Below are 24,394 nucleotides of genomic sequence, written 5' to 3' on the forward strand. Positions count from 1 at the left end.
AGATTTAAAACACATTGAAATCTCTTTTGTCTGATACTAATATGGTCAATCACACTTTTTTTTTCTTTTTGGAGACAGGGTCTCACTATGTAGTTCAGGCTGGTCTTGAGCTCACTTGGTAGCTCAGGTTGGTCTCAAACTCACAACCATTCTCCTGTCTCAGCCTCCTGAGTGCTGGGATTACAGGTGTGAGCCACCATGCCCAGCTCCACTTTCTTGTCACTGTTTACAGAAAGTATGTTTTTTCTATTCTTTTACTTTAGGCCTCTTTGGGTTTTTTTGCCTTTTTGAGACAGAGTATCACTATGTAGTTTGAGCTGGTCTTGAGCTCACTTTGTAACCCAGGCTGGTCTCAAACTCACAATGATCTTCCTGCCTCAGCCTCATTTAAAGCAAATAGTTGGACTATTTTGCATTTAAATCCATTATGACAACTTTACCTTTTTGCTCTTTTTTTTTTTAACTTTTTTATCTGTACCAGGGATTGAACTCACGACTGCCTGCTTGCAAGGCGGTGCTTAATGCCACTGAGCTAAATCCCCAGCCCCACACCTTTACCTTTTAAGCAGAGTTTAATCCAGTTTCATTTAATGTAACTACTAAGGAGTATTTATTTATGCCATTTGTCTATGTCTTACAAGTTGCTCATTTAATTTTTTTATTGACTTCTTTGGCATGAAATAGACATATTGTTTTTTTTTTTCCGATAAAGACTTAGATCCCAGAAATAGACATATTCTAATGTATCATCACACTATCATTTTGCAAATGTGTTTATAGGAAATAAATGAAGATTCTTAGATGTGCAGTTGATGGGTCATATTGAGGGAGGTGCATGCGTAGTTAAAACTCTGATCGATCCAGGCCTGGTGGCACATACCCACCTGCAATCTCAGCATGCTGGGAGGCTGAGGCAGGAGAATTACAAGTTCTAGCCCAGCCCAGACATTTCAATGACTTATCAAGGTCCTGTACCAAAATAACAAAGGGCTGGGGATGTAGATCAGTGTGAAGGCCTTGGGCTCAGTCCCCAGTTACCACCCCCCACCTGAGCGGGTATCACCACCAGATGGATCTTAAATAATTGTGCTATTTCCATCAGATGTTTTCCTTCTAAGAGGACTTTGCACTGTATTAAAACTGTCTGTGGGTTTTCTGGGATTCCCACTTAAACTGTGCCTTTCTGGGGGAGGGACTTAAGTTTGCTTATGTTCTGTTATTTCCCCAGTGCACAGCAGAACCCGAGACAGCCAAGAAAGACAGATCCCATCTTCCTGTCATAAGCAGGAAGCTGGACTAGGGACCATGTCACGGTGAGGAACTGTCCCCTTGGTGCTGAAAGCCGGTAGTCCTAAGGGCTGACTTCAGGTGTCCAGAGAGTCCCAGAATCTTGGATAGAAAGGAAGGTGGGGGAAAGCCATGAACTACTTTATGAAAGTAGGAAACTAAAGCCTCGAGATTCAGTCTCACACACAGCAGATGTCACTGAGTTGAAAGTTCCTACACACTTTTATTGAGGAACTACTGCATGCGGCCCTGGTCTCTGATGTGGAAGGCCATGGTGAAGGATAACCCTTGACCTCAGGAAAGCTTTAGATGCCTACTAATTAAAGGGCTGATTAGCAGCTCATTTGATTCTCATCCCTTCTTAACGACCATTTCCAGGTTCTGCCAAGGAAACTGCAGGCCCAATGGAGTAAAGTCACTTGTGTACGAGTTAGTGGATTTCTTGGGCCCTGTGCTCCTGATGAAACAATTCAGCGAGGACACAAAGAGTGTCGTGAAAGCAAAGCAGGGTTTATTGCAAAGAAAAAAACAAGTGAAAAGCCCTGAGGGAAAGGATGGGCAAAAACTAAGGTGGAACAAACAAAAAGACAAACAAACAAAAAAAACAAAAACTAAGCTAGGTGTGGTGGCGCACACCTGTCATCCCAGCACTCGGGAGGCTGAGGCAGGAGGATCAATGTGAATTCGAGACCAGCCTGGGCTACAACGTGAGCTCAAGGCCAGCCTGAACTGTATAGTGAGATCCTGTCCTTTTCCATATGGGGCAGTCATTCTAGGCTTGAGGAATGACAGTGATTGTCACTGCCCTGTTTCCATGGTGATCATACTCACCCTCCCTCTCTCTGCAAGGTCTTTCACATCCCAGGCCTTCCTTCTGTTTTCCAGGTGGTCCGTGGAGTCCCTGAAGTACACTCCTGTCCCAGGGTACTTAACCGACTCTGGATCAAGCTTTGGCTGATCATGGGTGCCGGGCTCGTTTTGCATTCCTGGGCCACGGGCCAGAGCAGCCAGGTGTGCCGCAGCGTGGCCCTGGCGTCCCCGCTGACCATTCGGTGCACTGTCTGACATTAACATTTCACCGCGCTCTGCAGGGACTTTCGTCTTAGACCTCACAGATGGTTATAAATGCACCGCTCACCCAGGCCTCGATTTCCTTAACTATAATTGGCATGCTGTTTGGATTCCCCTTGTCCCTCAGGCCATCTGATGTCTTACTACCTGCTCCAAACAAGGTCATCGAGGAGGCAGGTCAGGGTTTCACCCAGGAGACTCTGCTTCTGAGTAATCATCACCAGGGGCAGAGCTGAAATACCAGCCTCGGGGACCTGAGGAATGGTGGCACCGCCATCGCGGAGTATCAGGCTCCCCACTAAGAGTGTCCCCGCTCATTTATTGGACCGATGCACCGTGAGTTTCTGCTACGCGCCAACAACCCCAGCTCACAGATGGAGAGACTGAATTCCCGAGGAATGGGCGCATACCGTCCCCGCGCGACCTCTGCATCTGGGCGTCCCTAGTCCGCCGATGGAGGGCGTTTGGCCAGCCCTCCCCGACCGGCGAACGCGGTGGCTCCCCGTGCGGGACCCATCCATGTCCTCCGGCGCCCGCTGCCCCCGCGTCACTGAGGCGCGGCTGGGGCGCGGCCGGGTTCTCTAGCTGTCGCCTCCGCGGCAGTTGGAAGCCCCGCCCCTCTGCGCATGCGCACTGCGCACTCCAGAGTCTCGCTCAGCTGCGGGCTTCGGAGCGCGGTTGGTGGCGCCCGAGAGGAGCGCGCGCGTTTGCGCCGGCGTCGGCCTCGCGCACGCGCACCTGCGCTGGCGTCGGGCCCGCGCACGCGCACGTCGGCGTCGGCGTCGGTTCCTGCCGGGGGCTGCGAGCAGCGGGCAGCTCGGAGGGGAACGGCGGCGCTGAGGGGGTTGACGAAGGCGGCGGCGGCGGCTCGGCGCTCGTGGCTGTCGGCCTAGCTCGCGTCAGGGCGAGCGGTTCGGTTGGAAGCGGGCGCGCGGGGGCGGCGGCGGCAACGCGAGGCCTGCGGCCTAGGCCTCGGCGCGGCGGCGGGCTCGATTGCGGCGCGGAGCCGGCCCCAGGGCCCCTGGCAGGGGCACCATGAGCGTGGAGGCGTACGGACCCAGTTCGCAGACGCTCACTTTCCTGGACACCGAGGAGGCCGAGCTGCTCGGCGCCGACACTCAGGGCTCGGAGTTCGAGTTCACCGACTTCACCCTCCCCAGCCAGACACAGACGCCCCCCGGCGGCCCCGGCGGCCCTGGCGGTGGTGGCGCTGGGGTCCCGGGCGGCGCGGGCGCGGGCGGCGCTGCCGGACAGCTCGACGCACAGGTGAGCGCACATGGCGGCGCCGGAAGCCGCGCTGGTCCCGCCTTTCCCGGCCCGGCCCGCAGCTCGGACCCCGGCCGCCTCTCCGGCGCCCCCTCTCCCGCCGGACCGGACTGACTCGAGGGGCCCTTTCGCCTGCTCCAGCGATCTGTCCCAGTCCCTGGTTTCAGGTGATCTGACCTGGCCCCTTCCGGGTGTGTGCGCGTCGACCTGCCTGGCTGTTCTCCGGCCCGGCCGGGGTGACCTGTCCACGTCCCCGAAGGTCTGCTGTTGGCGCCGGGCTGCTCCAGCCGGGTCACCCCTCCGTCCAGGCCGGGCCGGGCCGGGTCACCTGCCTTCCTCTCTGCGATCGCAGTCTCCGCGCGTCCCCGAACCTGCTTTGAGGCACTGGAGGCGCTCAAGGTTCCATCCCCTTGGCGCGGGGACCCTGGTACACAGAGTGCTGCTAGGCTCTGGCGGCAGAGAGGAGATCTTTGCCTCCCTTAGGGGGAGGTCCAGGCGCTCGCCGGCTCTCAAGATTATTCCGAGGCAGCTTTCGTTTTGTTTTGCCTCCCTGTGTTGATTGCCTGTTGTTGAAACCGACTTGTTACGTAACTTTCCCGTCGTGTAAAGTTGAGTTTTAGTTTGGCCCTCCAGCGGGGCAGCGACGTGAAAATGAGTGTGCCACGCTGGAAACTTTTATCTGGAATAAGGAGGCTGTCAAGCGAAGGCTGCTGAGGTATTTCAAATCGGGATTCGGGCTGTGAGAATTTCCCAGCGCACTTCTTGGGCCTGAAATTCTGCTTGGGCTGGGAGGGAGGGGGTTGCTGATTGAGGCCTAGATGGGCTGCTGGGGGAGTGTGGCCTCGTCCTTCGGTTCTGCTTGCCCTCACACTGGCGCACAGCTCGCTGGGTGCCTGGCAAAGTTTTTTTGAATTTCCAGTGGAGAGGAGTTGCAGTGTCTCCTGGTGCTCTGGGTTTAGGGGAACCACCCATCCTCAGCAAGTGAGCTCTAGCTCTGTCCCAGCAGGGCGGGGGCTTGCTTACTAGGTGGTTGAGTCACTCCTGTGGGTTGAACACCCCCTTGGGTTCTCCTTTAGCCCCTCTTGGAAGAAGAAGACACTTCACTCACTCTTAACTCCAGGTTCCCTAAGATAATCTGCCGAGTTGGGGCATCGGGTGCACCACTACGAGTTTTCCTTTTTCAGTTTCACTTGTGTTGGGCTACTGGAGATGGGCGAAGAGGAGTTCGCCCAGAGATTGGGGGCAGCTGCAGAGAGCTGTGGTTTCTTGTGGTTCCATTCCCAGTGCCAGTGCAAAGACCACTCTGCTCCTCTTTAAAATCTGGGGGTGGCAGTTACCTTTTTGTGCCCTCTAAGTGTGAGGAAATCTGGCTCCCCAAGCAGATGCGCCTGAAGGCTTTAGGCTGCAGTGCAGGATGAGGGGAGCAAGCATGCAGCTTTCACTGGGTACCCTTTTACCTGCGGCGCACAGGAAACGCCCGACCTGGACACCACCTGGACGGCTTTGCCTTCTGCTGTGTTCTGTTGGCAGTTAACAGGGGCAGGGTCCCTTTCTCTTGAAGGAAAGATAACCCATTGGCTTTCCCATCCCTAACGCTGAGCTGGGGAACACAGTGTGCCAGAGGGGGAGTCCTCCAGAACTTGCAGCTAGTCCTGGGTGCCTACCCACCTGTGGCTTAACCCTAGATTCACATCTAGGGGACTCAGCCATCCCTTGTGTCACAAGAGGAGGACCTGGTGTGAGGGCGCATAGTGGGTGAATACAGCCTGAAAGGGGAAAGAGGTGCTTGTCCTCTGTGCCTGCTGGTGGCACCAGAGAAGTGTTGCTGGTTCGTTCTTAGGGTGGCTGTGTGACCACCAGCAAGGCTCAGCTGCTGCTCTGCCTTTTTTTTTTTTTTTTTTTTTTAAAAATAACTTTTTTTTTTTTTTTTAAATAACTTTCCTGAGCTCCTTAGGCAGCACAGCAGAACTTTCCAGAGGGAAACTTTGCACCTTATAGCCCTTCCTCAGCCCTAGGAAACCACTGCTGTTTAGTTTTCAGTGTATGGATTTGTCTCTTCTGGACATTCCTGTTGAAAGGCTGTGTTGAATGGTGGTGTATACCCAGCTTTAGTGTGTGTCCTCAGGGTGCGTGTGTGCTGTGCTAGGCGATTGTCCTACCAGCGAACTGAGCCCCCAACCCCCATTCGGCTTCTCTCACTCGATAGAATGTTTTTAGAGTTCGTTCACATGGTGGCATGGGTAGGTGTGCTGCATCCTTTTCATGGTGGAGTAATCTTCTATCCTGAAGATGGACCACATTTTGTTCATTAGCCTGTTGATAGCCCCTGGGGCTGCCTGCCGTTTGCCTGTGGTTAAGAGCTGTGCACACAGGTGTCCAAGTGGCTGCGTTAACATGTGTATTAGGTGGTGTCTAAGGGCTTGGGCCACCTCTGCATCTGAGCCTTTAAGAGGACCACACAGCTCTCCAGTGCCAGCCTGTCCCAACACCAGGTCTGCTTTCACATGGCGGATTTTACCTGGTGGGAGGATGCAGCACAGAGAAGGGGATTCCCGTCAGCCCTCAGGGGTTCACAGAGTGCCTGGAGACCTGGGGAGGCCCCAGGCTGTAGCTCAGCAGCACCTGCCTGCCTGGCCAGCACAAGGCCCTGAGTTCCATTGCCAGTGCCAAAGAAAAGAGTGCAGAGACAGTTGTGCTGAGCAGCTCAGCCTTTCCTGGGCCCCTGCTTCCTACTATGAAGGTGCCTGGGCAAAGGTGGCCTGCAGAGCTCCTGGCCTCCCTGTTGAATAGTTCCTCCTGAGCCCGCTCTCGGGTTTCCTCTGCATAGTGGAAGGAGGGTGGCAATACAGAGGAGGAAACACTACCAGTAATGGAGAGGACTGCATTAGCTGTGTGCTCGCCAACTGGGGCGCAGCTCAGAAGATCACAGACCGAGAAGCCTGCTGACAGGGTACCAGCGCCTTGGTCCAGCTCACTTCCTGTTCTGGGGGTGCCAGCTGGCTGCTGCTGGGGAGCAGGCCCTGGGAGCGGGGCGGGGCCGGAGTTGAGTGGTGGCCATCAGTAAGTTGCCTGTGGACCTGCATTGTTGCTCATAGCATTGTCAGTTGTGAGCTTTAAACACTCCCCAGTAGCATGTGTCACTTCATGCCTCAGCAGGACTGTTTTGTTTCATTTTTGCTGTTTTATTTGGAGGCAGGGTCTCACTATGTACTCCAGGCTGGCCTTGAACTTGGGGCGATCCTCCTGCCTCAGTGTTCTGAGTGTTTGGATTCCAGGTGTGGGACACTGTGTTCTGAGATATCTTAGCAGAACTGTTAGAGGGATCCCCAGTGGTTTGGTTTTTATGAAGTCCCAACATGCTGCCCCTGTGTGGACACTTGGCTGGTGGGACAGTCCCACAGCAGAGGCATAAAAGCCCCATCCTTATGGGTGCACGGAGTGAGCCCCAAGCTGGGCGCCCATTGGTCTGCAGGTGAGGGGGCAGATGGGGCTCTCCTGGGGTGGGTGGGGGCCTCTGATCTGGTCAGGTTGGACCTGCTGAGCTCTGGTTGCCTTGTGCCCCGCCTCAGGTCAGGTCCCTGTTGTGCTCCTCCCGGGCATGGGTGCGGGCGCCAGCGCAGACACAGACACTGCTTCGGGGTAAGAGCAGGCTTGCCCCCCATGAGGACAGACGCCTCGCAGTGGCCCCTGGCCAGCCTGATGTCCCTGTGGATCCTCTCAGGGCCACCACACTCTTTACCCTTTTCACTGTACTTCCCCCTGCTCTTCTCTCAGTAGAGTTGGGCTGGCTTTGGCTGTGACGGAACACTTAGGGTGCTGTGCTGGGTGTGCAGGGGCCCAGGCCAACTCTCACTGGGCCTGCTTGGTGCATGGCTGGGGCTGTGGAGTGGCGGCGGGGGAGTGGGGCTGGCAGTGCCCAGTGCTACCTGTGCAGGTCCCTAGCTAGTGGGAGAGAGCTCTTCCTATCCACTGCCCTTGGCAGGTAGAGCAGGTGGCCTGGCCCACCCTGGTCCCAGCTCCATCTCAGCTCTGCACTGTAGGAGCTCCGAGCCCCTAGAACCTTTTGGTCCAGCGTGGTCCTTGCTGTGGCAGGTGGTAGGGAGCAGTGCAACCTCTTCTCTTTGCTTCTCTGAGGTCCCTGCTCATGATACACAACTTATTTATTTAAGTAAATTCCTAGAGTCCTGTGTGCCTTGTGGGCCACCTGCCTGACTACCCTTCCCTCTGCCTTCCTCTTGGTCCTGCTGCTGCGTGATGCAGCCCCTGGATATCCCTCTCTGGTGACTCCATCATTTGCACTGGCCCTGACCCGGGTGTGTTTGGTGGTGCTGGTGGGTGGCAGGGCCTGGGGCACTTCAGAGTCCCAGGTGGCCGGGTACCATGAGTGCCCTCATTGCCTCATCCCAGGTTTGTGCACTGTGGTCCTAGCACTGCTGAGGTGCAAATGCTTGGCAGGGGTGCTGGACCCTGTCGTGGGGAGCTGGGGGAACTTGGAGCAGCGCCCTGGGTTGGCAGGACTGCACTGGGGCCGATCAAGCCCACCAGTCACCAGGGAGGGTGCGGTTGTGCACCCTCTGGATGATCCAGCAGGCAGAGACAGGCTAGCACTTGGGGCAGCTAGGTGGTAGGTGTGACCAGCCCTGGTGCCCTTCACAGCACTGCCCTCACACAGGTCACAGCCTCAGACTTGCAGAGTGCTTTCCTCAGCAGGCTGCATGCACCCCCAGTGCCCCTCTGTGCTGCCCTGGTGGCAGCTGGGAGCTGGCAGCCAGCTGGCCTCAGGACCCTGTGCCAGGCTCCCATGTTGACAGGCAGGTGACCCCCATTGCCTGGTGGGCTTGGGGTGGCTCCTGCTTGGGGTGTCGGGGCTTGAAGTGCACTGAGCACAGTGGCTAGGGATGAACCCAGCCCTCCCTCTGATCAGTGCCGCCTCCTGAGTATATGAGGCCACAATGACCTGGCCCTGGACTGCCCCCGCTTCTCGTGACGACATTGAGGATGGGTCATCTGACTGTGGCACAGACCCCAAGTTCCTCTTCACCCCTGGTGGTCCTGTGCACCAGGCTGTGCCTCCTCCCTTTTTCTTAGTTATTCACTTGGAGATGGGATCACACCAAGTTGCCAGGCTGGGCTTGAGCTTGCCACTCTCCTGCCTCAGCTTCCCAAGTGCTAGGATTGCAGGTGTGCACCAGCATGCCTGCCCTGCAGGGTTTGTAGCATATGTTCTCCGCCGTCCTTAGCGGTGACTTAGGTCACCTTGGACTCGAGTTTCTCTGTGGATAGAAGGGGTCCAGTGTGGCAGGGACCTTGGTCTGCAGATTACTGCACAGCAGCCCCTCCAGGGTTCCTAGGCTGCTGAAGCGAAGGAGGCCTGAGTGGCTGTCCCAGGCATGGTAAGTGGAGTGCAGGGCTTGCGGCCCTGCACAGAGAGGGGTGGGCAACAGGCAGAGCCCAGTTGGGACCCCTGTGGGGCAGGAATATGAGGAGTCTTGTTTGTAGGGCAAAATTGGCCAGAGTCCCAGCGTGACGGTATGTTTCAGAGCGTAGTCATGTGCCAGCTCAGGATTGGTGGAGGAGTGGCCCCGGGCTGCTGAGGGGGCCTGTGTGTACCTAGTTACCTGGTTAGGGCTTTCAGCCTGTCTTGTTGAAGTGTCCCAGAGTGGGAGGAGAGTGCACAGGCCGGCTGTGGGCAGTAGGCAGAGGGCTTGCATGCGTGTGCAGGGAGTGCACTCAGCCTTGAGCCCGAAGGAGCTCAGACTGAGAGCAGACGGAGGTTTCCTACTCTAGGCACCAGCACAGGCTTACTCCTGCTCAGCCCTGGGCAGGTGCCAAACCAGGGTCCTTAAACCCATGAGTAGTGAAATTTTCTGGACAGACGCACCTGTTCGGCTACTGGTGGCTGCTCAACCTGGCTGTCCCCAGACGTGGAAAATGCCACCAGGACATGTATGGTGGTGCACATCTGTAATCCCAGCCATTCGGAGGCTAAGGCAGAAGGGTTGTAACTTGTAGGACAGCCGCCTGCACTACTTAATGGAGGGCTAAGGCATAGCTCATGGCTTCCTGGATTCGGTCTGTGATACTGCCAAAAAAGTCTGAAAGTTAATTTTGGTCTTCCTGCTGGGAAAGAAATTCTGGTGATGTGTGCTGTTAGTCCAGTAGTTGCCAGCTAAGAAATTGTGTTAAAGTGGCTGGCCAGCGAGCAGGTGTCACGGTCAGGCCCCCATGGTATGGACAGGCTTCATGGTATGGACAGGCTTCATGGTCTGAGGTGGAGGCTCTTCTTGCCTACCTGGTCCGTGGGGCAATGAGTCTTTTGTGGGGCAGTGGGTCTCTTGTCCTCGGGCTGGTGGCGTGCATGTTCACAGGGCTCAAGCGGCCTCATGCAGGCTCTCCTGCTGTGTCACCTCCCTTTGGCCCAGGCAGCTTTCGCACCTGTGCTGCTTGGGGTGCTAGGTTCTCCCCTGTCCACAGGGGAATGGCGACATGCCGTGCCATATTCATCAGATCTTCCTGCCACTGTGGCCCTCTGGCACGGGAAGTGAGCGTTTCCTTTGCCACTCTGTCATGGCCAGGGACTGCATACAGGCTTTGTCACTGTGGGGCCAGACCCAGTGCACAGCAGGTGGGGTCGGGGTCCCAGAGCCCCCACCATGACACTGCCGCCTCTCCAGGTGGGACCTGAGGGCATCCTGCAGAATGGGGCTGTGGACGACAGCGTGGCCAAGACCAGCCAGCTGCTGGCCGAGCTGAACTTTGAGGAGGACGAAGAGGACACCTATTACACGAAGGACCTCCCCATCCATGCCTGCAGGTGGGCAGAGGGATGCCGCCAGGGGCCCCAGCCGTAGCCCTTGCCCTTGGGGCTCGTTTGTGTCTATTCCTCAGATGCCAAGGAATCGAGACCAGGGAAATGAAAGGGTTTCTCAGGACTCCCGGCCAGTCAGGGCAGTGGAGGGAGGGCCTGGCCTCAGCGCAGTGGCCCTATGACGTGGTCCCCTCTGGTTGCTCCCTGGCGTGCTGTGCAGGACAGGTGCAGCACTGCCCTGCCTCCAGGGCTACCTGGCATGTTGGGGCTCTGTGGGTTCTGACACCCACACAGAGAGAGAACTGTTAGGGTGTGTGGGGAGCTGAGGGAGGCTGAGCTGTGAAGTGAGGCACCCCTCTTTGGAGTTGGGTCTGGAGCTGGGCTGGGTTGCATTCAGGTGGAGCTGGACCTGACTTTGTTCTGAGGGTGCAGAGCCCTTGGAGAGCCAGTATTCTTGTGGAATTCAGAGAGCCTGGGTGGGTGGGGTGGATCCCCTACTCTGTCCTTGGGAGCATAGTGCCCTCTGCTGGAGGATGCTGCACAGAGGCCCCCTCATTGCTGAGAGCCTTGGGGCCTGGAGCCATGTAGGGCCTGTAGTTCACCCTGGGGTGCAGATATCCAGCCTCCCCCACCACCCTGACCTGGCCAGCAGGGCCTCTCCACCCAGTGCCCGGGCTGTCCGACTTTAGAGTGAGTCGGCTCTTCCGGGGCTTGAGAATGTGTTTAATGAAAAACTTACAAATGTTGTAAGAGGGAGGAATTTTACATTCTGCCAAATTAAAACCAGTGCGGCTCCAGCTTGGCTCTAACCCCTGGTGTCCGCACTCTTTAGTTACTGTGGCATCCATGACCCTGCCTGCGTGGTCTACTGCAACACCAGCAAGAAGTGGTTCTGCAATGGCCGCGGGAACACCTCTGGCAGGTAGGGCCGCTGTGGGGCGCTGTGGGCCACGCGGGAGTGGGGTGCAGTCAGGCTGGGGGTTTGGCCTCTCCTCTGCCATGACTGACTTAAGCTGAAACAGATGGTGGCGTGCGGATGCTGTCGTGTATTTACCCTTGATTTACTCTGTGGCTCTTTTATTATGCAGGAGGCTTGGCCAGTTTCTCTTTCCCACTGTTTATTTCTCTGAGTGAGATGAGTGCAGCTCTGGGCCCTGGGGAACCGTCTGGGAAGGGTTTCCCTGGCCCGGCCCTGGCTCATGCCACCTTGTTCCTGAGTCACTCAGGCACACAAAGGGTCACCTGGTGTCCTTGAGGGCTTCAATCACCTGCTGCTGACCCCAGCACTGTGGCAGTGTGGTCTTGGATCTGGGGTGCGATGAGTGTCTTCCCAAGGGGGTCCAGAAGGGGCACACCTGGCTGTCCCTGATGGCTGGTGAGTCCCGTGGGCTGTAGGGACAGGCAGAGTCCCTCCATGGCTGTGGAGCCAGTGGGGTCTGCAGGTCCCAGGCTCTCTGTGGCCAGCAAGGAGCAGCCTCTTGTGAGGATAGAAAGCTCCCCGTGCGCGTGCAGAGGGAAGGGCACAGAGGGCAGCGCTCACATCGTCTCAGCAGGTGGGGGTTGAGGGCTGGATGCCTTCAAGGGGGCTGGGGATTTAGCTCAGTGGCATAAGCACCTGCCTTGCAAGCAGGTGGTCGTGAGTTCGATCCCTGGTACTGATAAAAGTTAAAAGTGTAAAAAAAAAAAAAAGTAACCAGGGCTCTGGTGACCATTCAGAATGTTCTAGACAACTTAAATGTTGCTCTGTTGGCATGCGTTCCTCTCGTGCAGGAAAAGCAATTAAGTCATACTCTTTAGCTGGCAGCCCTTTCTTCCAGTCAGCACAGCCAAGAGCAGGGAAGTAAGCAGGACCTCTGAGCAGAGCCTGGGGAGCAGGTGGTAGGGATGGAGGCTTCCCACTGGGCAGAGGGGGAGCACAAGGCAGAGTGGGGCAGCTGGCAGCCCAGGCTCAGTGTGACCCCAGGGGGGCCCAGTCCCTTGGCACTCTGCTGGCCTCTAATTTCCCCTGGTGCAATTAGCAGGCAGGTTCTGATGCCCGGTGAGCAAGGGGGGCTGCGGCTCCCAGGGTTAGCAATGGCTTTGAAAGACCGAAGCCTGTGGGGGACAGGAACCCTGCCGACCTGGGCAGCCTGGGCAGCACTGGGAGCGGGCTGAAAAGCCAACTGGGAGGGCACCGGGTTGGGAGGTGCCCCCAGGAGCTCAGCACACCAGGCTTAGGAAGTTTCCCTTGCAAAGGCTGGAGCCAGAGCCAGCTCTGTGCTCAGGGGGATGCCGCCCATGGGGCTGTGGGGCTCAGGACAGCAGATGGATGAGGTGTGACTGCCACTGCTAATGGACCGTGAATGGAACCGGGACTTCTGACAGGGGCCCGGAGATTGCAAGTGGTGAAAAGCCAGACTTTAGGTGTTAACTGTTTGTCATTTCCTGGTTTCAGCCACATTGTAAATCACCTTGTGAGGGCAAAATGCAAGGAGGTGACCCTGCACAAGGACGGGCCGCTAGGGGAGACAGTACTGGAGTGCTACAACTGCGGCTGCCGCAATGTCTTCCTGCTCGGCTTCATCCCTGCCAAGGCCGACTCGGTCGTGGTGCTGCTGTGCCGGTGAGCGGGCTCTGCTCAGGGCTCTGCGGGGTGTGCTCTGCTGGGGCTCTGAGGTCCCCAGACACTGTCGGTTCGGAGGTATGAGGGCTGTCACAGATGGCCCCATCCACTGCCCTTGCAGGCAGCCCTGCGCGAGTCAGAGTAGCCTCAAGGACATCAACTGGGACAGCTCACAGTGGCAGCCCCTGATCCAGGACCGCTGCTTCCTCTCCTGGCTGGTCAAGATCCCTTCGGAGCAGGAGCAGCTGCGGGCACGGCAGATAACGGCCCAGCAGATCAACAAACTGGAGGAGCTCTGGAAGGTGGGTGCAGCTGGGCCCCTGCATGCACCCACCGAGGCCCTGGCCTGGCCGGGCCGGGCCCACGCGGCTCTGCATGCCTCAGGCTTTGTTTTCTTGCTGGGAGAGGGTGTGGGGTACAGGCAGAGTTTGGGCCAGGGCCCAGTCGGGCAAGTCCATGGGTGGCAGTGAGAACTCTGGGAGCACATTACGGGGTAGCCCTTAGGAGGCTGAGGCAAGAGGATCCCAGCCAAGGTCAAGGCCAGCAGGGAAGCTCAGTAAAATGAGTCTCAGAGTAAAACCTCAGAAGGTTCTGCGCAGCACCTACCTGCATGCGTGGGTAAGCTGTGGACGTTGGGAGGAGGGCTGGCCAGTGGGGGAAGAGGATAGGCCCTGGGCAGGGGCAGTGTCACCCAGGTGCTGGGGCCATTACCACAGTGCAGGCATGTCAAAGCTGGTAGGGGACACCAGGGGGGCTGATCTCGGGCAGGTGGCATACTCTGTCCCTCGGGTGCCTGCTGGGCTCCTGCTGCCTGTGTGTGGGTAGGAAGGGCCTGAGCTTGGCACTGCTCCTGCCGTGTAGGAAAACCCCTCAGCCACCCTGGAAGACCTGGAGAAGCCAGGTGTGGACGAGGAGCCACAACATGTGCTTCTGCGCTATGAGGACGCCTACCAGTACCAGAATATTTTTGGGCCACTGGTCAAGCTGGAGGCAGACTATGACAAGAAGCTGAAGGAGTCACAGGTGATGTGGCCCACACAGGGTCTGGCATGATCCTCCAGAACATCCAGCCTGGGTGGCTCCCACCATGCCTCAGGGCCCGGGCCACCCTACCCACACCCCTGTGTGGGCCCCGGTGACTAGCTGACCTGGTCCTTGTCTTCCATGTGTTCAGACACAGGACAACATCACAGTCAGGTGGGACCTGGGCCTTAACAAGAAGAGAATCGCCTATTTCACCTTGCCCAAGACTGACTCTGGTGAGGAGGGTGTAGTCCTAGTGTGGTTGAGAGGTAACTGTAACACTTAAGTTCGTGCGGCCACACAGAACATGAGGCCGGGCCTAGCCGGGTGGCATCGCAGGACACTGAGCCCCACTCTCTCCTGCAGACATGCGGCTCATGCAGGGGGATGAGATCTGCCTGCGCTACAAAGGGGACCTTGCACCCCTGTGGAAGGGCATCGGCCATGTCATCAAGGTCCCCGACAGTATCCTTCGCGCGCAGTGGGGCTAAGCCGCAGGCTTGGCAAGGCCTCCGCCCTGGGGAAGCCCGGTGCACAGGCTCCACTCGGCCCGGGGGGGAGGGGGTGGCGGTGGTGGAAGGCAGGCAGACACAGGGCCGCCAGACAGGGCGTGTGGGCTTTGAACAAGGAAGCAAACTTAACTCAGCGCCCAGATTATGGTGATGAGATCGCCATTGAGCTCCGAAGCAGTGTGGGAGCACCTGTGGAGGTGACGCACAACTTCCAGGTGGACTTTGTGTGGAAGTCCACCTCCTTCGACAGGTGCGGTGACGGCCTCACTTAAGGGGCCCGGGGTGGGCTCAGGGTCTGGCAGGCAGCTTCTCTGACCATAGCTTCCCCCAGGATGCAGAGCGCGCTAAAGACCTTCGCCGTGGATGAGACCTCCGTGTCTGGCTACATCTACCACAAGCTGCTGGGCCATGAGGTGGAGGACGTGATTGTCAAGTGTCAGCTGCCCAAGCGCTTTACGGCTCAAGGGCTCCCCGATCTCAACCACTCCCAGGTGTACGCCGTTAAGACTGTGCTGCAGCGGCCACTGAGCCTCATCCAAGGCCCACCTGGCACAGGCAAGACGGTGACCTCTGCCACCATCGTGTACCACCTGGCCCGGCAGGGCAACGGGTAGGCACCGGGGCCTGAGGTGAGGGGGGACCCATGGTCCATGTGTCCTGTACTCTGTCCTGCCTCTGTGTCTTGCGATTCTCATCGCTGTTGTGCAGATGGGAGGCTGAGGCTGTGGAGGACAGAGCCAGCTGGGAGCCGGGCCTGGCTCCTCCACACACACTTGAGTGGTGGTCTCACCACAGGCCTGTGCTCGTGTGTGCGCCAAGCAACATTGCCGTGGATCAGCTGACGGAGAAGATCCACCAGACGGGGCTCAAGGTCGTGCGTCTCTGTGCCAAGAGCCGTGAGGCCATCGACTCACCCGTGTCCTTCCTGGCCCTGCACAACCAGATCAGGAACATGGACAGGTGCGCATGGGTTGGGCCCGGGGCCCCCAGCCCCCAGGCCCAAGCCAGGCTGCTAACCCACGCTCTGGCTGTGCCCGCAGCATGCCGGAACTGCAGAAGCTACAGCAGCTGAAGGATGAGACTGGAGAGCTGTCATCTGCCGACGAGAAGCGGTACCGGGCCCTCAAGCGCACAGCCGAGAGGGAGCTGCTCATGGTGAGCCCTGGGGCAATGCCGCCCATCGCATCCCGGGCCACGTCCCCTCCTGCTGTCCTTGCTGCTCCTGCCAGCTCTCAGGGACTGGGCCTGTGTGCCCAGGTCAGGAGGGAGGGCCAGCTGCTGCCGTGGCGCAGGTGCTCCAGTGTGGTTTGCCGGCCCAGGCGGGGCTCTGAGGCTTCTGACTAGAGGACAGCCTGTAGGAGATGTTTCGGGGGGTGTGGGAACAACCTGGAATGTGGCTGCATGGCACCTGATGCCTCTGTCACCCCCCAGAATGCTGATGTCATCTGTTGCACCTGCGTGGGTGCGGGCGACCCACGGCTTGCCAAGATGCAGTTTCGTTCCATCCTGATTGATGAGAGTACCCAGGCCACGGAGCCTGAGTGCATGGTTCCCGTGGTGCTGGGGGCCAAGCAGGTGGGCCTGGCACAGTGGGTGGAGGCATGGGGCCTGGTCAGTGGATGCGGGGGGGGGGGGCCCTGTTGCATGCTTGAGGTTCCCAACCTCATGGGTCCCTCCCACAGCTCATCCTGGTGGGTGACCACTGCCAGCTGGGCCCAGTGGTGATGTGCAAGAAGGCAGCCAAGGCTGGGCTATCGCAGTCCCTGTTCGAGCGCCTGGTGGTGCTGGGCATCCGCCCCATCCGCCTGCAGGTCCAGTACCGCATGCACCCCGCACTCAGCGCCTTCCCCTCCAACATCTTCTACGAGGGCTCGCTGCAGAATGGCGTCACTGCAGGTGACGGGCTTAGGGCTGGGGGTGGCTTGGCGTGGAAGGCAGAGTCCCTGAGGGGTGTCCCAGACTGTGGGCCTATAGGGTACTTCCTGAGGAGCCACCCCACTCGGCTTCTTTCTGGGCAGTGGCACAGTGGTTCTGGAGCTTCAAAGTCCCCTGAGGTCGGCAGTGCTCTGATGACCCTGCCCACCTCCCACTGCTGGTGAGGGGCTGGGACAGACTCCCAGGGCCGTGGTGAGAAACCAGCCCTAAGCAGCCATCCTCCTTGCCAGGTGATGGGTGGGGTGCTCGGCACACACGTGCCTCAAGTTTTCCGGGTCAAGGAGGCTGAGGCAGGAAGCATGCAGCTGATCATGAGGGCTGGTCTCAGAGCACAGCACAGAGAAAGCTCTAAAGATGGAAGTGGAAGGGGGCGTTTATGGGATACCCACAGTGCCTGGGCAAGTTTGCTGTCCTGGGCCTGACTGGTCTTTGTCGAGGGCTGGCGGCATGTGTTTACTGTTAACTGTAAAAGCAGTCCCCACGGGAAGATCTGTGAGACTGGGACAGACACTCCCCACTCCACCAGTGCAGGCTGTCGCAGTTGTGTGAAGGCCACAGACCTGTCCTGCCTACCGGCAGGATCTAGGTGTGGATAACTGCACTCGGTGGACAAGAGTGGCATCCAGCCCCGTCACCAGCAGGCTCTGCGGCCTCCCCTCCTGTTCTTGGGAAACAGTTAGTTTTTGGGAAACCGTGTTTCTCATAATGGGTCTGTGTGGGTACCCCACTAGGGTTGAGCCCTTTTTATTTTGAGACGGGCTCAGTGGGTCTTGCCTTAGTTGCCCACATTGGCCTTGAGCCTGTGACTGTCCTGCCTCTAGCTCCCGAAGGGCCTGGGGTTACAGGCATGCACCTCTGTTTCTGGCCAGGTTTATTTCTAAACTAATTAACAGGTCCTATAGGTTTCTGGCTTAGAGACACAGTGATTGCTATAAACACAGGCTCGGCCTCTCCAGAGCAGGGACTGCTGCTGAGCACTCATCCAGGGCCCTCCGGAGCCCATCCCAGCCCCATGTGGGGCCGCTGCCTCTACGGGGTCTCTGGGAAGACCATGACTTTGTCCCCGAGGTGACACATTGCCTTTCTCTGGTGGCAGCCGACCGGGTGAAGAAGGGTTTTGACTTCCAGTGGCCCCAACCTGACAAGCCCATGTTCTTCTACGTGACCCAGGGCCAGGAAGAGATCGCCAGCTCGGGCACGTCCTACCTGAACAGGTGAGCAGGGGCTCTGTATGCTCCTGGGCACCTTGGCCTGGCCAGCACTGCCCTGCTTGCCCCTGCCCCGCTCAGCCCTGCCTTGCCTTCACAGGACAGAGGCTGCCAATGTGGAGAAGATCACCACGAAGCTGCTCAAGGCTGGTGCTAAGCCCGACCAAATCGGTATCATCACACCCTATGAGGGCCAGCGCTCCTACCTGGTGCAGTACATGCAGTTCAGCGGCTCACTGCACACCAAGCTCTACCAGGTGGGCGGCACGAGGGCTCTGGGGGTGTTGGGGTCACTGCCGGGTTTTGGGGAGGAGGGGTGGTGGTTGTACCAGAAGCAGAGTGGGACCTGAGACGACAGCTGCATGCGGGAGTCAGGTCCCCTGCTCCCCACAGCCCATACTCACGGCTGCCCGGGCCTACAGGAGGTGGAGATTGCCAGCGTGGACGCCTTCCAGGGCCGCGAGAAGGACTTCATCATCCTGTCTTGTGTGCGGGCCAATGAGCACCAGGGCATTGGCTTCCTCAATGACCCCCGGCGGCTCAATGTGGCCCTGACCAGAGCTCGGTAGGCAGTGCGGCCTCCCACTGCGGATCCCCTTGGACTGGGCCCTGATGGAGTGTGACTCTCAGGTGCACGTGGTCTCCGGATCCTCATTGCCACCCCAAGGGAGGCTGCAGCCCAGCCCCAGCCCACTGTTCCCAGTGCCCTGCCCTCCCCCCCCAGGTACGGCGTGATCATCGTGGGCAACCCGAAGGCACTGTCAAAGCAGCCGCTATGGAATCACCTGCTCAACTACTACAAGGAGCAGAAGGTGCTAGTGGAGGGGCCGCTCAACAACCTGCGCGAGAGCCTCATGCAGTTTAGCAAGCCACGCAAGCTGGTCAACACCATCAACCCGGTGAGCTGTGCTCTGCCCTGCTCTGCCCCAGGAGGTGTCCCTGCCAGGTGACACATTCCTCATGGACCTGCCACTCCGCAGGGCGCCCGCTTCATGACAACAGCTATGTATGACGCACGCGAAGCTATCATCCCTGGCTCCGTGTATGATCGCAGCAGCCAGGGTGAGTCCCCGTGGGGCGTGGCCTTCTCATGCCTGGGTGGCCTCACCCAGCAGCCTGTGTAGCTGGGGCCACAGCTCTGTGATACTGCTGGGGGCTGGGCTCTGCTGGCTCTTGGGCCTTCCTCTAGCTGTTCCCCTCCTCTGACCCCTGCAGCGTGGTCCCACCCCCACCCCCGGGCCAGCATCTTGGCTCAGGTTAGTGGGGCCAGACTGATACCCCTGCCTGCCCGCCCCCAGGCCGGCCGTCCAGCATGTACTTCCAGACCCACGACCAGATTGGGATGATCAGCGCAGGCCCGAGCCACGTGGCCGCCATGAACATCCCCATTCCCTTCAACCTGGTTATGCCGCCCATGCCGCCACCTGGCTACTTTGGACAGGCCAACGGGCCAGCTGCAGGTAAGCCCGCACCCTGCCCTAGCCGCAGCCCTGACCCTGGGCCCACACCCTGCCACTCACCCTGTCACCGATGCCCTTTTAGGCCGGGGTGCCCCGAAGAGCAAGGCCGGCCGGGGTGGGCGTCAGAAGAACCGCTTTGGGCTGCCAGGACCCAGTCAGGGCACTCTGCCCAGCAGCCAGGCCAGCCAGGACGTGTCGTCACAGCCCTTCTCCCAGGGCGCGCTCACACAGGGCTACATCTCCATGAGCCAGCCGTCGCAGATGAGCCAGCCTGGCCTGTCACAGCCCGAGCTGTCGCAGGTATGTGCTGGGAGGGCCAGGGCAGGGATGTGAGCCAGAGCTGTAGGCCACACCCCTCACCCCACCTGCCCTATTTTCAGGACAGTTACCTGGGTGACGAGTTTAAGTCCCAGATCGATGTGGCGCTGTCGCAGGACTCCACGTACCAGGGGGAGCGAGCCTACCAGCACGGCGGTGTGACAGGGCTATCCCAGTACTAGAAGGCGAGCATCTCCACCAGCGGGGTGGGGGTGGGGGTGGGGGTGTCCCCCTATCCCTGCCCCTGACACACTCAATGCCCTCTGCAGGTGGCGGCGGGAGAGCTAAGCGCCGTGGCTTAGTGCGTCAGCGTCCTACTCTGGGTAATAAAAATAAAAATAAAGGATACCTGTTTTCCACTGCTAAAACTGAGGCACCACTGTGTGAGCGGCAGGAGGGGCAGCAGCCAAGGGAGAGCCGGCAGCGAGGCCCCTGCGGGCACGCGGCAGCGGCGGCGAAGGCGACGGCGACGGTGGCACGAGGAGGAGAAGGGAGAGGCGACGGAGGTGGCGGCCAGGAGCCCCACCTGGAGGCCCGGCTTGCTGCGCCCCGGGCCGCGGCTGGCGGAGGCGAAGACCCTGTCTCAGAGTAGCCCTGCCCCGGTTCCTTCTCTCTCTTACCGAAGGGGACTACGTTTCCCAGGGGACATCGTGGCGGCTCCGGACTGGCCGGGCCGGCCTGCGTCCCTAGGTTTCACTTAAAGAAAACATGGTGTTTTGGGTTTTTCTGGTTTTTTTTTTTTTTTTGGTTTTTTTTTTTTTTAAAGATTTTTTCAAAGAAGTACTGAGAAATACTTTTCTAAGTTTGTCTCTAAGATCCTAGCGGCAGACCTGGGAGCGGCTGGCAGCCTTGCATCCCAGGCCCGGCACTGGAGCACGGAGGAGGAGCGCGGATGGGGCGCTGCCCGAGGACTCAGAAGCCGTGGACACTGCGCACCCTGGGCCGGGATCCGCAGGGCAGGAGGGCATGGCCCGGACGGCTCTGTTCGCAGGAGGCAGACAAAGCTGGTGGTGGAGCAGGGCTGCCCGTCCCGCAGGCACCTAGAAGGAAGCGGGCAGGGCCAGCGGCACGGCCCTGCCTCCCCACCCTGCAGCCTCCATCAGGCTGACTTGGACGCCAGGCCAGGGCGCGGCGCCCCCATCGCAGGCTTCAGCCCCAAGTTCTTCAGGGGCCAGCAGTGGCCAAACTGCCCGCCTACCCGCTTTGCCTCTGCTTGGCCCTGTGCTTTGCCCCCCACCGTCCGGCAGCAGTCAAGCATCCATACCAAGGCAATGTAATTTGATTTTTGGTCAATATGTTTTAAGCTCTTTTGTCACCAATAAAATCTTAATAAACAGTTCTGCCTTTATATGATACTGGCTGGACTGCCTGGGCAGCAGAGTGAGGAGGGGCATGAGTGGGGATCCCCGCAGGGCGCCCCGACACGTGGAAGTGGGTGCTGCTTCCATCAGCGGCAGCCGCACTTGTCCACCACCATGTCCTCGTAGTGCCGCAGGACCACGTTGTCGCTGTTATCGAAGAAGAGCACGGAGATAGGTGACAGGCGTGCGGGCACGCAGCAAGGCAGGCCGCCAGGACCCGGCGCTGCCGCGTGCATGAGCGCACGCAACACAGCGTGGTTGAGCGCAGGCGGTGCTCCGGGCCCGGGCAACGCGGCGGGCAGCGTGCAGTGTCCTTGGCAGTAGTTGGCCAGAAAGCCGCGCGGCGCAATGACCCAGCGGTGCCAGCCCACCTCACGGAAGCTCACGTACAGCCGCCGCGCGCGACATGCACCTCCGGGGATGCCGCCCGCCGCGGGCTCGGCCTCACGCCTCAGTCGCACCAGAGGGTGGCACAGGCGCGGGTCCAAGGTCACCAGCAGCAGCGCGGCTTCGGCCAGGCGAGCGCAGGCGGCAGCAGGCGCTTGGGGCCGCAGTGACAGCACCAGGCGGAGGCTGCTCGGGGCCGACGCGTGCCCTGCCCACAGGACTCCTGGCAGCTCGACGCGCACCGGTGGCCCCAGGGCGCGCACCTCCTGGCGGAGCAGCACCGGCCCGGGCTCCGCGGGCGCCACGCTCAGCTCCCAGCCGTCCGCGGGCGCTGCCTCCGCCGCCGCGAAGCGCACCTCCAGGCGAGCGAGGCTTGCGCGCTCCACGGGCTCCACAGCTGACAGGTCGAAGTCCACGGTCCACTCGGGACACGGCGCCGAGGCCGAGGAGGGCTCCGGGGGACGGGCGCGCGCACCTGAGAGGCCACAGGGAAGGAAGGTGAGCGTGGGTCCTCGCTGGGCGCTCCCCGCCGCGGGACAGCTGCAAGGAAGGGGCGCTGCAGGGGGTGGGCGCAGGGACTTCTCCCGGGCGGCTGGGGCTGTGTGAAAGGCGGGGGCGGGAGTCGGGGTCCTCACCAGCAGGGGGAGGAGGAGGAAGGAGGGGCGCAGCAGGGGGCTCAGGTCACTGGGGGCTGCCTCCTCCTCACCATGCAGGAGGTCCGGGCCCCAGCCACCCTCTGGCACTCACCACGATCCGGGATGTGTCGCACGATATTCCCGGCGACCCCCAGCTCCTCCACATGGCACGGTCGCGGAGTGGCCCACGGGGAGGTCCGCCGCTGGCCGGCCCTGGCCTCCTGGGGGTTGCTGCGGCGGAACAGTCGCCACATGAGCGGAGGCACGGGCCGGGCCTTGGGGGCTCCCTGGGGCGCATCCCGCAGCCCAAGCGCTTGCAGCAGGGCAGCGGCGGGGTCCGGGGGCGCGCGGCCTTGAGCCGCTGTCACCGAGGGCAGCAGTGGCGCCAGGAACAGGAGCAGAAGGAGGTGGCAGCGGGAACCACGTCGTGGCGGTAGCATCTTCGAGGGAATGGCCGGAGGACGGGGGTCGCCGAGTCCAGACAGGGCCGGGGGCGGGGTCAGGATCTGGTTGCTCGGGTGGGCGGGTTTTGAGGGGCGTGGCGGCTCCGGGAGGTGGGGCTGAGTCTACTAGGGGCTCAGGGGCGCTTGTCCACCAGGCCGTTCTGCAGTGGCTGCCTGGGGACCACAGTGCAGCGCAGCTTAGCTTGGCCCTGCGCTTTGCGCAGGATCCGGATTCTTCCACTGTTCCCGCTACCCACAGTCCCGTCCCTAGTCCCTTCTGGCCTGGCCGTGGCTCTGTCTATGGGCGCATTGTCCTTGCACCTCGCCCCAATACCTTTCCCCTGTACCTGCCCCAATCCTCCTCCCGGTGTCCCCCCCATCCTCCTCCCTCTGCCCCCTCCCCAGTCGTCCCCCGCACCCCTGGCCTAACCCACAGAGCAACCTGGGCCTGACACCTCGCCGGGTTTCCCAGCCGCGTGGTGCAGAGCCCAGCTCAGGCAAGTTCTGCAAACGCGCACCATCCCCAGGTGATGTCCACCTTGGGCTCCTGGCAGGAGCGCCCCATTGCCTGCGCGACAGGGATGTGGCTGCCCGGGACTGCGGAAAGGTGTGGCCCCACCTGTGCCCTCTTCCACCAGCAGAGCCCATGTCCTATAGTGGTGGCCCAGCTGCACATGACAGAAGCTCTATCCCTGGTCCTTGCTGCAGTGCCCTCAAGGACCGATGTCCCCTCATTGCAGGCCCTGCCCCGGGGTCACGGCAGTCAGCCCCATGCAGACACATGAAGGCTGGGGACAGGCCTCACCCGTAGGCGTCAACACTGCATGAGGCACTGTCACAGCGCACCAACACCACCTGCGTGCTGCCCCCTGTGCCCACTGTCCTTGTGGGATTCCCAGACTGACAGCCCTGGAGGGGTCTTCAGGCTTTTACAGTCTCCCCATGTCCTCCAGGCTTAAACTCTTGGTCTCAAGTAGACCTCCTGCTTCAGCCTCCTGAGGTGGTGATACCACAGGTGTGTGTCATGGATTACTTTTGTTTTTGTGGTACTGGAGACTGAGCCCCAGGCCCTTCCACTGAGCTACAGCCCTAGACCTTTATGGAGTCTTGCAGAGTTGCAAGGTTGAGCTCAAACTTGTAACCCTCCCGCCTCAGCCTCCTGAGTGTGGGGATGGCAGGCTGTCTAGTTGGCCGGGACTTAAGTCTCTGAGCCCAGGACTTTCTCCCTTTCAGTTCTGGGAGACTCTGCAGCTCCTCTTGGACTGGTGTCTTCAGGGTTTGGAGACGGGGGTCTCATTGAGTCATCAGGCTGCTCTGGGCCCTCCTGCCCCATGCTGGCTTCCTGCCTCAGCTTCCGGAGTAGCTGGGACCACAGGTGTTTTGTAGCGCTCCCAGCTTGTTATGCTTGTTTGTGAGACTGGGGACCAAAACCAGACCTCATTTGTGCTAAGGCAAGCCCTCAGCACTGAACTGCACCCCTGGCCTTTGTATTTTGAGATGGGGGGGTCTCACTAAACTGCCCAGGCTAGCTTGGAACTGCAGTCCTCCTGCCTCAGCCTTGTGAGTAGCCGCGATTATAAGGGTGTGTGACTGAGCCTGGCTCCCTGCACTGTTTTGATTCCTATACATTGATTTCTTTTTAAAGAGAGTTCCCTATATGGCCTAGGCTGGCCTCCTAATCTTGGGGTCACATGATCCTCCCTTTCCCAGCCTCCCAAGCAGCTGGGACCCAGGCCTGTGACTCCTGGGTCTACAGCAGGGAAGCCTGAGGCAGGAAGGTGAGACATCCGAATGGGAATTCCCAGGGGAAGGTGAGGGGGATTGACTGGACTTCCTGGGGCTCCCAAGACCTCCCCCTAGGTGCAGGCAGCATGTCCCGGAGGAATGTGGGAGAAAAGGGGTACCCAGGTGCTGGACAGCCAGCCTCGGCAGGAGAGGAGACCCATGCTGGCCCATGCTGATCAGGCTGCTGGGGAGCAGTGAGACCAAGCAAGACAGCTGGGGGAAAGGGACCCACAAAGGATTTTGGGGGCAGCTCGCCTGTGATCCCAGCACTCAGGAGGCTGAGGCAAGAGGAG

General features: G+C 59.7%; 2 protein-coding genes across 3 annotated transcripts; one reads left to right on the top strand and one right to left on the bottom strand.

Moving 5' to 3' along the window:
• Positions 1-3,154: 3,154 nt before the first annotated feature.
• Positions 3,155-20,826, top strand: Upf1 (UPF1 RNA helicase and ATPase). 2 transcript variants are annotated; one of them, XM_063228021.1, is made up of 23 exons: positions 3,155-3,624; positions 10,299-10,438; positions 11,265-11,354; positions 12,867-13,034; positions 13,156-13,336; positions 13,896-14,057; positions 14,209-14,293; positions 14,424-14,522; positions 14,690-14,819; positions 14,901-15,179; positions 15,365-15,529; positions 15,610-15,724; positions 16,001-16,144; positions 16,252-16,465; positions 17,601-17,718; positions 17,813-17,969; positions 18,135-18,277; positions 18,437-18,611; positions 18,693-18,774; positions 19,011-19,172; positions 19,255-19,472; positions 19,553-19,675; positions 19,760-20,826. In XM_063228021.1, the coding sequence occupies exons 1-22, from the start codon at positions 3,394-3,396 to the stop codon at positions 19,670-19,672; spliced, it is 3,378 nt and encodes a 1,125-aa protein (XP_063084091.1). In that variant the 5' UTR covers positions 3,155-3,393; the 3' UTR covers positions 19,673-19,675; positions 19,760-20,826. The 2 variants fall into 2 exon arrangements, with proteins under 2 accessions (XP_063084091.1, XP_013002977.2); XM_013147523.2 differs by having other exon boundaries at positions 14,711-14,819.
• On the bottom strand, positions 20,765-22,670 carry Gdf1 (growth differentiation factor 1). The gene is made up of 2 exons (XM_003465105.5): positions 21,986-22,670; positions 20,765-21,713 (listed from the first exon to the last, which is right to left on the bottom strand). The coding sequence occupies exons 1-2, from the start codon at positions 22,311-22,313 to the stop codon at positions 20,938-20,940; spliced, it is 1,104 nt and encodes a 367-aa protein (XP_003465153.1). The 5' UTR covers positions 22,314-22,670; the 3' UTR covers positions 20,765-20,937.
• Between the last annotated feature and the right edge of the window lie 1,724 nt (positions 22,671-24,394).

Source organism: Cavia porcellus, unplaced genomic scaffold (assembly GCF_034190915.1).
Source record: "Cavia porcellus strain 051 isolate PalLab524CR breed Dunkin Hartley unplaced genomic scaffold, mCavPor4.1 scaffold_17, whole genome shotgun sequence".
Lineage (NCBI taxonomy): Eukaryota > Metazoa > Chordata > Mammalia > Rodentia > Caviidae > Cavia > Cavia porcellus.

Excerpts from the sequence above, each read along its gene's own strand:
- Upf1 (XM_063228021.1), top strand. The coding sequence starts at position 3,394 with ATGAGCGTGGAGGCGTACGGACCCAGTTCGCAGACGCTCACTTTCCTG. Across the intron at positions 11,355-12,866 it reads CGCGGGAACACCTCTGGCAG|CCACATTGTAAATCACCTTG; the intron begins GTAGGGCCGCTG and ends TCCTGGTTTCAG. Across the intron at positions 18,278-18,436 it reads GTGGCCCTGACCAGAGCTCG|GTACGGCGTGATCATCGTGG; the intron begins GTAGGCAGTGCG and ends CTCCCCCCCCAG.
- Gdf1 (XM_003465105.5), bottom strand. The coding sequence starts at position 22,313 with ATGCTACCGCCACGACGTGGTTCCCGCTGCCACCTCCTTCTGCTCCTG. Across the intron at positions 21,714-21,985 it reads GCGACACATCCCGGATCGTG|GTGCGCGCGCCCGTCCCCCG; the intron begins GTGAGTGCCAGA and ends GTGGCCTCTCAG.